The 16,967-nt window shown below is 37.7% G+C and overlaps 1 protein-coding gene across 1 annotated transcript in view; it reads left to right on the top strand.

The window, feature by feature from the left end:
- The window catches only part of LOC126416104 (uncharacterized), a 32,557-nt gene extending 18,523 nt beyond the window's left edge, over nucleotides 1-14,034 (top strand). The window contains exons 3-5 of the mRNA XM_050083605.1: nucleotides 12,040-12,175; nucleotides 12,300-12,462; nucleotides 13,840-14,034. Of these exons, the coding sequence (XP_049939562.1) occupies nucleotides 12,040-12,175; nucleotides 12,300-12,462; nucleotides 13,840-13,955 (415 nt within the window). The 3' untranslated portion in view covers nucleotides 13,956-14,034. The remainder of the gene's footprint in view (nucleotides 1-12,039; nucleotides 12,176-12,299; nucleotides 12,463-13,839) is intronic.
- Nucleotides 14,035-16,967: the final 2,933 nt, after the last annotated feature.

The following is a 16,967-nucleotide window of genomic DNA, read 5'->3' as shown; positions in this document are numbered from 1 at the left end:
AAAAGAATTTGACATGTTCTTTTTCAAGTCACTTTCATGTAACAGTTTTGGCTGTGAGAAATATTTCACGAATTCAGTCACTTTGCACCTTCATGGTCAGACATACATAGCAAAGCTGCAAGTGTATTGGAAAGTTCAATTATGCTAAGATCATGCTTTTCTTATTGATCGGTTTGTTAGTGCTGGAGATATGCTTAGCAACTGAACTATGACATTCAGCATACATATTACAATGTTGACCCAACAGTCATTTTCAGAACGTCTTTTAGGAGAGCTCTGTTTTCATTGAGGTCACTAGTGCAATTGTAAATATACACATCACACATGCTAATAGAGACTATGTTGATATGCTTTATATGCCTAGGGATGAGTATCATGAAGTTATGTTAAAACTTGTTCCTTAGCTGTGATGGTCAGGCACCCTAGGCACCAGTTATAATTTTGTTGTACCTCAACAGAGATGTGATACTTCCAGCAGCTCTCCCACCCCTGTGTCACCAGCTCAGGTGACATCTCATGCAGTAGGCATTGACAGTAAGAGGGGGGTGATATTATTGCGTCCCTGATGGCCAGCAACAGTGATAAGGAAATGAAGTCACTGGCCAGTATAGATTCTACAGCATCACTAACTATTAATGCCAGGGCCATTGCAGCTGCTGCAAGCACGAACCATGTGTGATGTGGGTGCAGCTACTTGCTATTCAGGCATGGCCCATGCCATGGCCAAGTTAGTTTGCTGGAGTATATGTCACTTTGTTGTTTGCTTCACACCTTGTTTGCTATCTTTGGCCCTGGTGTTATTTTGAACTTCACACTGTATCTGTTTGGAATGTTATTTCTAACTCATGATGACTTTGGCTTTTCCCACACTTTGTTCAGACTTTTGTGTTCCTCCCACTTTCCTTGAGAGCATGAAATTTGAACTTAGTGTTAACTCTGCTGCACTTTAGGGTGTCATAAACAACAAACAGTGCTTGTGTATCTTCAGGGATACAAAAATATCATCCACAAAGTCACTGATAATTTATGCGTACTGCACTTAAAGTGTTCGTCTTCAAGCATCTTATTCACAAGAACAATAGTTTTGATGTAGTGCAATAAACGTCATTTATGCTGTTACATATTTGCCATTTGGTTTGTGGAAACAAACCAACTTAATTATCAGTGCTGTAGAATGTAATTCTCATAATGCTGCAGTCAATGTTGTAGCTCCTCATGGAGAGGTATTGTAGCAGCAATGGTTGGTAGTTTTAAGCCCCTGCCCCCTTTCCAATCCAGAATGCCACAATTGAAAAACCTCTAACAGTGGGGGCATTTAGTGGGCACAGTGGACTTCTTAATGCCATTTTGTCAACAAAAGTCTTTAGAGGGTGTTAATTTTTTTCTAATATACTTGTATGTACATTTTGAGCAAATGAAATAACAACTTTTTTTGCCAAACTGTTTGTACTTCTGTAACTTGGTCCATCTAATGCTAGCACTAAGCACATTCCAATGCCATTCCCAATTCCAGTAGCAAAACCTGTGTTTTTATTACAAGATATCTATATCCACACCCATACTCTGCAAACCATCACAAAGTCCAAGGATTATGGTTTCTTCTTGTTCCATTCACATGTGGATTGCTTCTGTGCACACTGCAATTAGTTTTATCTAGTCTTAATGATCCCTGATGGAATAATGTGTAAGGATTTGTAGAATGTTTATAGATCCCTTACTTAATACTAGTTGTTGGTGCGTTTTAAATAGGTTTTAACAGGGTACATGGCTTCTATTTTGAAACATCTATCAATTCAGGTTTTTCAGCATTTCTGTGACACCATTCCACAAGTGAAACAAACCTATGACCATTCATACACCCCTTCTTCGTACACACTCAATATCCCCTGTTAGTGTTATTGACTATGTGTCCCACCCACTTCAGCAACATTATAGAAAGGGATGCACCAGCAGTTAGAAAGCAATCTCCTTTGTACCGTGGCTGCATTTCCCCAAAATTAAACCACTGAACTAAAGACTGCCACTTATTTTACGAATAATTAAGCCTATGTGATCATTCCACTTCATATCCACACAAATTTTTACACCTAGGTATTTGTATGAGTTGACTGATTCCATTATTGCCTTGTTGATATTGTAGTTGTTGGATACTGTGACTTAAATCAAGTTGCCAATTTGTATATCTTAAAGAGCTGGATATTTGAGCGGACTTTTTTTCGGATAATACTTCAATGTAGGTACCTGTGACACTAGCAAAAAGTCAGAAGTTACTATTTATATTGTTTGCCAGGTCATTAATGTGCTACATGAACAGTGCGGACCCTAACAAACCTTCCTGGGAAATATCTGAAGTTATTTCAATATCTGTCAACGACTCTCCATCCATAACATGCTGTGGGCACCTACCGAGAAACACCCATTTCAGTCACAGATTGTATTTGATATGCCAAGTGATACTATTTTTGTTAATAATCAGTGTTGTGGTACAGGACCAAATCCTTTTTGGAATTCAAGAAATACTACATCCACCTAACTGATTTTCCGATGTCATGTATGAAGAGCAAGAGTTAAGTCTCGTATGATTGGTGTTTTTGGAATCCATCCTGGTTGAGATGGAAGGGTTTGTTCTGTTTGAAATGCTTCATTATGTTTTAGCACAGAGTACATTCTAAGATTCTACAGCACTGAATGCAGTGGTTCCAGAACTGTGGTGCTCCTCAGGCCAGATACCACGGGCACTGGATTTTAGCAATTGTGACTGTCTCACTGCAAGTACGCTGTAGTGTGTAGCGTTTTATAGACTTTTATTTGTTCTAGTATGTTTTGGCACGTCAAAAGTAGTTTATAAGTTAGAAAGTATGGATGATAAGAATAAGAAAATCGTGTCAGTCACTGGGGGCTATATGCTCTATACTCATATACACTGAAGTGCCAAAGAAATTGGTACAGGCATATCTATTCAAATACAGAGATTTGTAAACAGGCAGAAGCACTGTGGTCAGCAATGCCTATGTAAGACAACAAGTGTCTGGTGCAGTTGTTAGATCGGTTACTGCTGCTGCAATGGCAAGTTATCAAGATTTAAGCGAGTCTGAGCATGGCGTTATAGTCAGTGCACAAGCGATGGGACACAGCATCTCTGAGGTAGCAATAAAGTGGGGATTTTCCCCTATGATGATTTCACAAGTATACCATAAATATCAGGAATCTAGTAAAACATCAAATCTCCGACATTGCTGCAGTCGGTAAAAAATCCTGCAAGAACGGAACCAACGATGACTGAAGAGTATCATTTAACATAACAGAAGTGCAATACTTCTGCAAATTGCTGCAGATTTCAATGCTGTGCCATCGAAAAGTGTCAGCACGCAAACCATTCAATGAAACATCATCGATATGGACTTTTGGAGCCAAAGGCCCACTCATGACCTATGATGACTGCGTGACATAAAGCTTTACGCCTCACCTCAGCATGTCAAAACTGACATTGGACTGTTGATGACTGGAAACATGTAGCATGGTCAGATGAGTGTTGTTTCAAATTGTATCAAGCTTATGGATGTGTACGGGTATGGAGATAACCTCATGAATCCATGGACCCTGCATGTCAGCAGGGGACTGTTCAAGCTGGTGGAGGCTCTGTAATAGTGTGGGGTGTGTGCAGTTGGAGTGATATGGGACTCCTAATATGTCTAGATATGACTCAAACAGGTGACATGTACGTAATCATCCTGTCTAATCACCTGCATCCGTTTATGTCCGTTGTGCATTCCGATAAACTTGGGCAATTCCAGCAGGACAATACAACACCCCACATGTCCAGAATTCCTACATAGTGACTCCAGGAACACTCTTCTGAGTTTAAACACTTCCGCTGGCCACCAAACTCCCCAGACATGAATGTTATTGAGCATATCTGGGATGCCTTGCAACATGCTGCTCAGAAGAGATCCTCCTCCCCCTCCCCCCTCTCGTACTCTTATGGATTCATGGTGTCAGTTCCCTCCAGCACTACTTCAGACATAAGTCGAGTCCATGCCACGTCGTGTTGTGGCACTTCTGCGTGCTCGCAGGAGCCCTACACGATATTAAGCAGGTGTACCAGTATTTTGTCTCTTCATTGTATATTGGATGGTAGTTTTGCAGATTGCTTCTGCTACCATTCTTACGGTAACCATTTGGGGGAGAGGGGGAGGAGAAGGGTGGTTTCACTTCACACACTGCTCTTTTGACAGCAAAATAAGCCCTATGCTTTTTTTGTACTCATGTGCATTAGTCACAGTTGGAGAGACTGTTCAGGTAGATACATATCTATTCAGTGCTTGGTCAACTATTCATCTCAACTTGAGCCACAGTTCCTTCAAGATGCTTTTACCCAAAGCTAAATGTCTCAAGTTTCCACTTTAGATATGATATTATTGTATCTTAATTTATTTTACTGAACACGTGTATGTTTCTACTTCTATTAGTTGACCTTTGTACTGTGGTAAATCCATTGTTCTTAGAACAGCCTCAACATGCCAGAGTGAAATTTTCACTCTGCAGCTGAGTATGCACTGATATAAAACTTCTTGGCAGATTAAAACTGTGTGCCGGATCGAGACTCAAACTTGGGACCTTTGCCTTTCACGGGCAAGTGCTCTACTGACTGAGCTACCCAAGCATGACTCACGACCCATCATCAAAGCATCAATTCTGCCAGACAAGATACTGGCAGAATTGACACTGTGAGGATGGGTCATGAGTCGTGCTTGAGTAGCACAGTCAGTAGAGCATTTGCCCGTGAAAGGCAAAGGTCCCAAGTTTGAGTCTCAGTTTGGTAAACAGTTTTAAACTGCCAGGAAGTTTCAGCCTCAACATGGTTGCCCTTATTCAAGCAATTACCTCATATAATAAAACCTTCAGTCCAACAGTTTCATAAAAGATCAGCCTCCTTCACAATCAAGATGCTGCTGCTGCTGTTGTTGTTGTTGTTGTTCTCCTCATCAGTCTGAGGACTGGTTTGTTGCAGATCTTTACATTAGTGTATCTTGTGCACACCTCTTTATCTCTGTGTATCTACAGCAACCTGCATCCATTTGAATTTGCTTACTGTATTCAATCCATGGTCTTACTCTACCATTTTTACTCCCTACAACTTCCCTCCCCCCTAGAGTTCCCTCCATTACACAGAAGTATTACCTTGCCTCCCCAAGCTCCAATTTTTTGTAATAAGTTGAATGAATGTATTACACTTCACAAAATGGACACCGCTGATATTCAAGATATGTTCAAAACAAACCATTAACTTGCACCATGAACACCACATGAAAAATGGTGCACCACATTGATCATAAAAGTTCACACCAACAAGCTCAAAGACAAACTCCTTGAGAGTTACAAACTGTGCAGGGTGTTCAGCTAGGTATCCACTCTTCAAGAATGCATATAGAATCATATTCGTGTAACGGGAGGTGGCAGGGGGAGGGAGTGATGAGAACTGATGGAATTGTTTGGCATGCAACCAAATGCAAAACAGTCTGTCGTGGAGCTTACCATGGAACCAGCTATCCCTTAAGGTGTAGCTGCAGATAGTGCGATAATACACTGAAGATCCAAAACAACTGGTACATTGTGTAGGGCCACCGCAAGCACGCAGAAGTGCTGCAAAACGACATGGCAAGGACTCGACTAATGTCTGAAGTAGTGCTGGAGGTAACTGACACCATGAATCCTGCAGGGCTGTCCATAAATCTACAAGAGTACGAGAGGGTGGATCTCTCTTCTGAACAGCTCGTTGCAAGGCATACCGGATATGCTCAATAACATTCATCTCTGGAGAGTCTGATGGTCAGTGGAAGTGATTAAACTCAGAAGAGTGTTCCTAAAACCATTCTGTAGCAATTCTGGACATGTAGGGTGTCACATTGTCCTGCTGGAATTGCCCAAGTCCGTCGGAATGCACAATGGGCATGAACGGATGCAGGTGATCAGACAGGATGCTTACATACGTGCCACTAGTCAGAGTTGTATCTAGACATATCAGGGGTCCCACATCAGTCCAACTGCACATACCCCACACCATTGCAGAGCCTCCACCAGCTTGAACAGTCCCCTGCTAACATTCGAGGTCCATGGACTCATGAGGTTGTATCCATACCTGTACATGTCCATCCGCTTTGAAATGAGACACATCTGACCAGGCAACATGTTTCCAGTCATCAACAGTCCAATGTCTTGTGTTGATGAGCTCTGGCAAGATGTAAAGCTTTGTGTCGTGCGGTCATCAAGGGTACACGAGTAGGTCTTCGGATCCAAAAGCCCATATCAATGATGTTTCGTTGAATGGTTTGCACACTGACACTTGTTGGTAGCCCAGCATTGAAATCTGCAGAAATTTGCGGAAGGATTGCACTTCTGTCACATTGAACGATTCTCTACAGTCATCATTGGTGCCATTCTTGCAGGATCTTTATCAGCCGCAGCGATTTCAGAGATTTGATGTCTTACTGGATTCCTGATATTCACGGTACACTCTGAAATGGTCGTACAGGAAAACCCCTTTTCATCGCTACCTCGGAGATGCTGTGTGCCATCACAAGTGGGCTTGTTCAAACTCACTTAAATCTTGATAACCTGCCATTGTAGCAGCAGTAACCGATCTAACAACTATGCCAGACACTTGTTCTCTTATATAGGCGTTGCCGACCGCAGCGCCATATTCTGACTATTTCCATATCTGTGTATTTGAATACACATGTCTGTACCAATTTCTTTGGCACTTCAATGCAAGTTTTATAGGCACAGAAAAAAGATATATCCAGAGACTGAATTTGTACAGTGGCTCCAGGTGCTATGGATTGCAATGTCAAACACTTTTCAGGCTGTATACTTCCCACTAAATGAGAATGATTTTTATATGGAGACCACAAATCAAGCAAAAGCAAGTTATTTTGACCAGCTATTGGCCAAAAGCAGTGATCAGGCCACAGCTGTAGTTCTCTTATGCCCATTTTCCCACTCTTGCTTGCTGTGACACAAATATTCCCCACCGCCCTTGCATGATCACATGCACGAGACAGAATTGTGAGGGGCAAGACACCTCCAACTCCTCGCAGCACAATAACTAACTTTGCAGCCAATTTACTATCCAGATTAACAGTCACATAATTGTATATGAATGTTTTAAGGCATTGATGTTAGTTGATCCTAATACAACTCTCTTGGTACCTCTAATTTCCAGTGTTCCTTTCATATGCATTTTCTCTTCAAACTGGTCGGAGTTGAAAACAAGTTCCTTACGGATGCTGGGATAAGTTTGTTTACCTCATTTACATATTTTCACGTTTGCTGTGCATCATCAAGTTGATGCTTTGTCTGAAATTTCGTTATCTTGCATCTTCCAATTCTACAGCACTATTTGATATTATGCTACCATCCTCTGCTTCCCTTGAAGTCATCATAATGTATGCCATGTGCAATTTGATGCACATCCTGTAAACTGTATCCAGCATCCTTGAAAGGCGTAAGCACCAGTTTTTGTAACAAGTGCGTCCTCCATTGAATACCTGTAGTTTTTCTTATGCACATGGTCATATTGCTGCGGGCTTATTCAAAATCTGTTCCTAACTTTTTTCTTCCCTATGCTGCAGATGTTCTTCCATGTATATAATTATGTTTAGTATCTGTTCCTTGGACAATGATTGTCCTTTCCTTCATTTCACTGGAGAAAGGATTTATGGCTGCCTGTCTGACAAGGATGATGAACTACATGGGTCAACACCTGTTTCAATATAACTTTCACTTGTTAAGCACATATCATATCATCATCATGCTACTCCTCATGTACATTGACCGCACTGTTGAGTGTGTATGACACCACACATTCCACTGACCCATCTTGCAGAAACCCTAATATTTCATCTGTCATTTCTTTCCCACCCTGCAAAATTCCTTGGGTTCCTTTCTGATGAAATGTCAACTTCAGCACCTGTTGTTGTAGATATAATGCAGTGTTTGCTTTGTATTAACAACACTAGCACTTTATGAATTACTTATCAACCAAGCAGGTCAACTATGTTCTGTTGCCTCATGCTGTGCTCGCCTTCAGATACCTCCAGTTCTGCATTCTTTTCCCATTAGCAGCCAATATTGTGGTTGCAAAATAGACAATATGAAGGGTGTCGAATGCTATACGGACACAGAGAAGTATATTTAATGCATAAATCGACATATTATAAAGAGAACCTTCATTCAAGAAGAAAACATCCCTCACTTAACTGTTTATATAGTAAAATCCTATTGCCTAGGTAAACTGTTTGGGAAATGGACACTTTTTGCAGATCAATATAGTGCTGTATTTGTTTCTTGCCTGATCTTCAAGATTCTTCTCAAAGTGTTTACTTAACATCTTGTACTCTTCTTAATATTTTCTTCTGTCTACTGCGAAAATTGGTTACAGTTGACTAACAATCTTTCACTTATTACTGAAGCACAATTCCTTTTACTGCTGACTTCATGAAATAGGATCTTGTAAGTGGAGTGCCTTAATAGATAGAAAGATTGTGTTATTGCCAAACCCCAAATTGTGTGACATTATTCTAAAACTAACAGGTATAATGGAGTAGTTGCAATACTTATTAAATGTAACACTGAACTTACTATTTTACCTACCCTCAAAAAACAATATCAAAATAGTTGTCATAAACGTTATGGAAGTAAATGTTATAAGTGACACTTTTTATTGCTGGCTGTGGGCTTGCTTCAAGCAATTCATGAACAAACTTGAGTTTCTCTTGCTTAAAATAAGAAATTTGTGACATAGTGGGGATCTGAACATTTCTCTCACTAAAGGTGCAAATTTCATGAAAGCATTTATCTATGTAATAAAGTGAGTACCCTGACTAAAATAATAACCAATTCATGGACCAGATTATTGTAAATGGGGCTACAAAAAACATATCATTGAAATCACATGTTTAAGGACACACTGACCATCTTACACAAGTATACTACACATCTGTTTCGATGTGTATATAGTGAGCTTCACCATAACAAAAACCACTCATAGGTTTTTCAGTGATATTATTAACTTATGCAAAGAAAATTGTGAAGTATTTATGAAAAAATTATGTAGAGACTGACGTGTTACAGTGCTAATGGCATCCCTGTTGCATGGATGGAATCTCACGTCCATAACAGAAAGCAGAGGATCTCATTAACACACTGTATCTCAGGCACAAAAATAACTTCAGATTGGAGGAACATAACATGTGGAGTGCCACATGGATCAGTACTGGGCCCATTCTTTTTTCTAATCTTTATAAATGATCTTCCAATGATTTTAAGAGAAATTCAAAAGCTGTAAGGTTTGCTGAGGACACAATCATCCTAATCGAGGGTACAAATAAATCTTATCAGACACAGCTCAGGTGACAACTGAACAGGCCTACAAGTGGTTCACAGCTAACAGTTTAAATCTTAACCTCACAAAACCTCATATAATGCAGTTTGAAACAAACAATAATGATCTTTTAACTTCAGAAATAGAAATTAATGGTCACACACTCACTCAATAAAGCACAATGTGTGAAATTTCTTGGGATTCATCTGTATAACAAATTACAATGGGGTCAACACATGGATAAATTAATCAAAAATCTCAATTCAGCATTTTATGCTCCTATCTGTTTTGTATATTTTCAGTTCCTGTTGTTCTATGGATTTGTCTTGTGGGGCAGTGCACATAAAGTAAATAAAATGTTTGTTCAGCAGAAAGGAGCAATAAGAATATTGTGTAAAGTAGATAAGAAACATACTGCAGAAGCCTATTTAAGGATCCTAAAATTCTTGCATTCACTCTCCAGTACATTTATTCCTTGATGGTTTCTGTCATTGACAGTAACAGTCAATTTCAACTGAACTGTGCTCTACACTGTCACAAAAATAATCTTCACGTAGACTTAGCCTCTTTGTTCACAGTTAAGAATGGAGTTATGTGCTCTGTTGGTAAGATAATTAATAATCCCCACTAATTTAAAAGAAAATTAAAAGCGAATCTCATTAACCACTTTTTCCACAGATCATCTGAATATTGAGACTGAAAGGTTTATTTTCTTTCCTTTTTTTTTGTTATAAAGACGTATGAAAGGTAATAATGTACTATAGATAGGACTCATCAATTATAGATGCAAAAACATTTTCTTCAAAAAAATTATTTGTAAACATGTAGGTCTAAATATTACACTACTAATAACAGATTAACAGCAGCTATAAAACTAAAACTGAAGAGGCACAGTTTTTTTCAAAGTAGCAGCTTCCTTCAAAATTAACTCAATTAAATTTTGATGTTGTAAGTGTGACTATCATTAAGCAATATAGTGACAGTTTATTGTTAATACAGTACACAGATTGAATTTGTATGATGTCTACATCTTATGTTACGTATACTTTGACTCAGTTCACAACCCTGAAGATTCTCCTTCTTGATGCGATCTGTGGAACATGATGAATGAATGAACGAACTAACTTCAAAATGATGTTCCCTTGAAAACTGTAACTATAACAAGTAAAAATGTCTGTAAAATACCTCCAGCCACAAAAAAAAGACTTCCACTCAAAATGTTGAAACAAACCAGTGCTTAACCAGGGTTACATGTTTACTTTAAACCATGTATGAAATAAAATGTTAAGGCTTGCGAAAGAATACACTACAGCAATTACGTAAATAGATTAGCATATATGATTTGATTTTTTATTGGTCCATTTTTATCATATCAGTACAAGAGATATTGGAGAGGTCAAAACGAGGACACAGTTATATTTAGCATCAACTAAAAAGAAATGAAAGTAAGTAGTAACCATTCTTATAATCTAAGTTTATCAGTAACTGCATATTCAGAAAATGATACCATATTGAATCAGTTCAGTATGCACCAGTAACAATTCAGCAGTGGCAAACCTATTAACAATTTCTTTAGTGGCACTGCAGAAAATATGATAAAATAAAACCTGCATCTACCAAATATAAAGTTAAATCATGTTCCAAGAAAATTTTCATTTGCACTGTCACCGGAGATGCAGTTGAGAAACCAATGAGATAACTAAACGAAACTCATATTTAGCTGGTACTTATGGAATTCCTACAATCATTGAAGAAGTGTAATCCCTTTAATAAGGTTATGCAGTTCTTCTCTATGAGTGGGCACTTTTCCGAATTGCAACATTAACTCATTTTCAAAGCTGCAGGACAGAACATGACAACATAGGAAATTTTTTCTGTTTGATATCTTAAGTGTTATATTAGGCCAAAGATTACAATTGACATTAAATTCAGGTAGTTATTTAAGGAATTCCTTAAGAATAGTCAGTGCATAATTGCAAAGTATGACATGTTCAATATCTGTAACATTCAGTGCTAATATTGGTAGAAAGACCAACAGATAAATAAATACAAGTAATAATATAAAATACTGTGCACTGAGTTTGCTGCATCAGAGCTGTATACCCAGTTCTTAGTCCTCAAAGTAATGTTCTAAAGGACTTAAGGAGAAAAACTTTATTATGCATGCTGTTCCAGAACTGTCTGATGCTAATTAATGCTAATCTAGGCTGGTATGACAAAATTCAAAAAGCATATGTAGCTCACCATGTACTCTTCTGTCTACATAAACAACAATACAATAACAATATCACTCTCATTATTGAAAAGACATGCTTAACCATTGTCTATTGGAAGTGCAAGAAAAGCCCCATTACTGAAACTAATAAATATTTAGCAAAGTTGTTGGCTGTAATTACAGTGCTTGCAGACTATCATCGTCTCTCTCCTGCACTGCCCCCCACTCCCCACTCCACCTGCTCTGTCTCCGAAGTACTGGAATAGCTCTCTCTTAAACAGTAGCCAGTGAAGCAAAACTGTGTGGCTTCACCACTAAACTTTCACTCTCCTTGCCCAGATTTCACTTTTCTTTCCTGATGTTCAGCTCCAGATTTTCAGTAGTCATCATTTGTTGGAAGCTTTTTGCACCAAGAGTGAACTCTCTCCTCTTGTTTTATCAGGCAACAGTTTTTGCATGAGAAGCGTACCATTCTGTGCTTGGCTTCAGATTTTCATGGCTATATAAGAGGCAGAATAGCATCTCCTGTCATGCATTCCAAGAGGGAGATCACAACAGACAACATCATGAACCACTTGGTGAGTTTGTGTCAGCACAAGACTAACTCTAGTCTTGTTATACTGCTAATAACAAAATTCAATAACAACTGCTTATAGCACATTTCATTTTAAAATTCTGTAAGCAAAATTCAATTGTCAACAGGCAATTCTTTCCTGTGTTGCTGTCTGCGTGTGTGTTGGGCTGGTTTCAGCTGCAAGAGTAGAACTTGTACCTGTGTATGATCAAGTCGTTGATGAATCATCATTTGTTCCTCAAGTTATTCCCAGAAGTGCTTCAGATTTAGAAACAGCTGCAAGTGGTCATGGTGAGTTGTTAAGTAAAAGAAACAATTATTGCGCAGTTCAGTTATCACTTTCAAAAATTTAATTACGTTGTTCAACAAAGAAAAACATTAGGTGTTTCATACTGTCACCTAAATACTTTACTAAGAAAATGATTTTATGTTACAAAATGTTATGTTATTGCCATATATTATGACATAGTTGAATGGGTTTTCTAGATGCTTCTGATGGTTCATCATAGTCTGTGGAGGACAAATTCAAGTGTGTCGTGACTTTGTTTCAGTACACAAAGAGCCTTGCTGCTGGCTGAATTTTCATTTTGTAACGTCTGCACCAGGGCCTAACATCACGTGTTTTCTTGAAATTCAATTGCAGTTGGTCATTGTTAGTTGCTGTACGCTACTACTACTCTCTCACAGTGGGAGATTGGTGCACTTCCTATTTAGTACTGGAAGTCAGATATCACTATATTGAATGCCTTCATCTTCCCAGTTGTCATATAATAATACAGAGGAAGGCTTTCATCTCAGTGGTATTTGGCTTCTGTGACTGAAAGGAAGTGCACCAGTCCCTCAGCTGGACAGTATTGATAATAAACGATTACGACTGACAATGGCTAGCTGTGCTCAGATTTCAGAAGTAGGTCATGATAATCACACCGCAGTGTGGATAGATCTTGCTATAAAATGTTGCTTCAGTCAGCAGCAAGGCACTGCGAGCAGTGACTCACAGACATGACTTAACGATATACTTTGCAGATTGGCATAAAACATGTTATCACAAAAAAACATTTGATCACAACACATAATAGCCCAGAAATATTTCAGTAAATGTAATGAAAACAATGTATAAGCAACTGAGAAAATGAATGGAATATCTTGTCTGTATTTAACATTTTATATCAAAGATGTACAGAAAAGACACATTGCTTACCATAAAGATGGGGAAAATTAAAAACTTCACATTAGCTGGGGGTTGGCAGTGTATGCTCATGTGAATGAATTATGATTGTTTCTCTCCATTTTTCTGATGAATGCTGAGGCTGGAAGCTAATGTGTAAGTGTCTTTTAATTGTGCCTGTCTGCAACTTAATGTATCATCTTTACAGTAAGTAGCAATATAACTTTTCCTTATATTGTTGATATTCCGACCTGGAGTTTCCATTGTTTGATTTAACATGTTTTATTGCCATAGGCATTTTCAAAATTTCAAGTATGTCTTTTTTGTGTGTTTTATACCTTTACTTGTAGCAAAAACTCCAAAATTTAACAGCCTTGACAACAGATGTTTTAGCCTAGACTAAATTAAAATATGCCAAAGGATCACAGTCATAATTTGGACATAATCCCATACTTGGATGCATGTGTGTTCCCTATAAAAATGGGTGTTTTTTCCCACAGGTCACTATGGTCGAGTGCAGATCAAGGTGTACAGAGGACCTACAACACATGGGCACCATGAACACTTTGCTCCTCATGGATTCTGGGTGAAACAACCAGCTGATGACCATCATTAACTGTGTTGCTGCAGTACTTGTTGATCGAAGCAAGTGTAATAATTTGTTATCTGTTTTTACAATAAAGATGTTGAAATAATTTTAAAATCTTTTTGTACCAGACTGCAAGTCACTGATTTACACTTCTGAGTCACTTACAAGAAATTATGCTATATATGTCATGTAGTATTCACACTTTGGGAAGAAGGGGAAGAAAAGAGCTAGAATGAGCGAATGAAAATTGTACCTCTATTTACATCACGTAATAAATATAGTAAGCAGGAACATACTGGCAAAGAGTATTTTTGAATCATTTTTTAAACAATACAAGAATGTACCAACAGATTACAATGTACATAATATGATAAAATTACTTTTATCAGAAAGCTGTAGAATGTTCTTAAACAAAGATCTAGTTGTCATTAGAACTACCAACATCTTACACTCACAAAATTATGGCTAACTTTGACTACTGCTGCCTTAAAAATTTCAGTTCAGACAGTTATAAGAACTGCTTGCAAAAAGAAGGAAATTATATGTTAAACTGCAAATATTAGTTTTGTATCACTTCATATAATTATCCGATATGTACTGCATGAAGGGGCTTATTTACAATGTAAACACTGCACAATACATGTACTGACACACAAATATGAGAACTCTGGTCTTTAAATTTTAGGTCTCTGACCAAGGATTGCAGACATTGGCATAATAGACACTACATTAATTATGGATACATTGCTCCAGACAACAGTGAACACAGAGATCAGGGAGCGAAAGTATGCAGATACCACAGACATTTTACCTTGAAGTCAAGACAGTGAGAGATATATCTTAATGTGGAGGATGAATTCAGCTGATTGCTCGGTTTATTTCTGTGTTAATTCCATCTTTTTTTTTTTTTAATAATAAAAAGCTGTACACTGTGATCCAATTGTTGTGAAAGCATTTCATATAGTTCAGATCTTTCCATTGTATATACCTCTGAACATTAGTTTTCAATGAGTTTGGTGCATCAGTATCAGAAACAAACTAAGTATCAAATTAAGTCAAACACCATACTACAATTCCATCACTATCAGTACAGCCCTGGCCATTCAAGTTGTGAGCAATTCGTATCATAATATCTATGCCTCCAAAGTAAAGCTTTATAATCCACATCATTAATGATCTTGACAAGGTTACTGAAAATGTAACCAGGATACCTTCTTCTCTTATTTGTGAATTCGAAAAGGAAGTCATACTGCAAGGTTGTTAAGTAAATGAATGAAATCATATGTAATTCAGTAAGCATTTTGATTTTTTAACATGATTAAAATGTCACGTATGTTATTTGCCTTGTAACCATTGTTTTTAATCTTAATACATTAAAATATCATTAAATGTCTGTAGATATATATGAAATCTTATAACCATTTGGTTTGAGGCAAGTGCACTTTGATTAGCACTTGATAAGATTGTCTTGGCTTTGTATGACTTTCTTCACAAGCAGATAGCTTCAGTGTTTTAAGTCAGTGCCATGTAAGGAGTTATAGAAGCTATCTTTAAAATAATTTTACAGATTATGATAAAGATCTAACAGAAATCACCACAGAATACATAATATTACAGCTTCCATTTGGAATACACTTTAATGTGAAACTTGCTTATTAAAAGTGCATGTAAATGAGAGGCCAGATAAATTTCAGTCCACAGGTACAATATAAAGGAGTGACTCCCTAATTGGTTCTCACATATTTTCTGGTACTGTTCTGTCATCCCAGATAATGCTTAGTGGATGTGACAGAATCCAATTACATCTTTCAGATTTAATTCTCTGTAAATTTGAGTGGCCCCTTATAATTGGTTAGGTGGGTAAGAAAAAGTTTGTTGAATACCATTTCCAATAGGACCTATAAAGAATTGCAGTGCTCGGTCTGCAAGTGGAAGATGGTTCATTTGTACGGTAAATTAAAGTATGTGAAACACATGACACAGATTAAACAAACATATTATCAAATGAAACAGCATGAAAGGCCTATAAAAGCATAGAATATTTTTGGCTAGTTTTGTCAAAGTTCTGGAAGCTTGGAAGTATGTATTATTTTAAGTAATTGGCTCTCATTACGCATACTGTTTCCAATACATATCATTATCCTTGAATTTGATTTTACTCCTGTTGTGGATAGCTATTCTGTTTGTATTTTATAAGTAGGCTAATACAAATGTTTCCTGATTTCCACAATTTGCAAGTCTCCTACAGTTCCGATAGCTCAAATGACGTTATTTAAAATTGCAGAAATAATTTATTCTTGAGGCACTTTTTAAAGTGAAGACCAGTCATGGGTCAAGAAAAATATTCAGTACAAGTTGTTGGCTTTGACCAGTGACATAAAGTTAGTGGCTGCTGTAATATCACATTTTGGTGCATATACTCAGAGTTTTGGTGTTAGGTGACAAAGCCAACGAATTGGGGGGGGGGGGGGGGGGGGGGGACAAAAACCTGGTTGGGGTGACAAAGTGATCTGTAATGTAGCCCGTTTGAAAAAAAAATCACCACTGATATCGTATTATAGTCATAATGTTGTTTACGCCATTTTATCATGTTTCCTGCATCACTAGTCACAGCTGACAATTTGTATCAAGTACTTCTCTTTATCTTCAGTCGGCTGAGTCAACTTTCTTTCATCTATTCTCTTATAATTATTGACTAGGGTAGTAAAGTGAATAATTTGACATGCCTTCACTACTGACAGGCAGTCTTACCAATTTACAACAATAACTTATCCCAGACAAAATTAAGAGGAAATGGCAGGGATTGGTCTAAAGATCACATAGATTAAATATGCAGTAGTATCACAAAAAACTGTTTATACATTACAAAATGGGTCCCTTGTAATGTTTTATTGAAATACACTTTCATTTTGCCGTCAGTCCACTTTCAATCTGCAGCAGCCTCATATTCACATGGCACGTACAGGGTGTTTCAAAAATGACCGGTATATTTGAAACGGCAATAAAAACTAAACGAGCAGCAATAGAAATACACCGTTT

Source organism: Schistocerca serialis, chromosome 8 (assembly GCF_023864345.2).
Source record: "Schistocerca serialis cubense isolate TAMUIC-IGC-003099 chromosome 8, iqSchSeri2.2, whole genome shotgun sequence".
In the NCBI taxonomy this organism is placed as follows: domain Eukaryota; kingdom Metazoa; phylum Arthropoda; class Insecta; order Orthoptera; family Acrididae; genus Schistocerca; species Schistocerca serialis.
The sequence above is the reverse complement of the archived record's forward strand: the minus strand, read 5'-3'. Positions and strand labels throughout refer to the sequence as shown.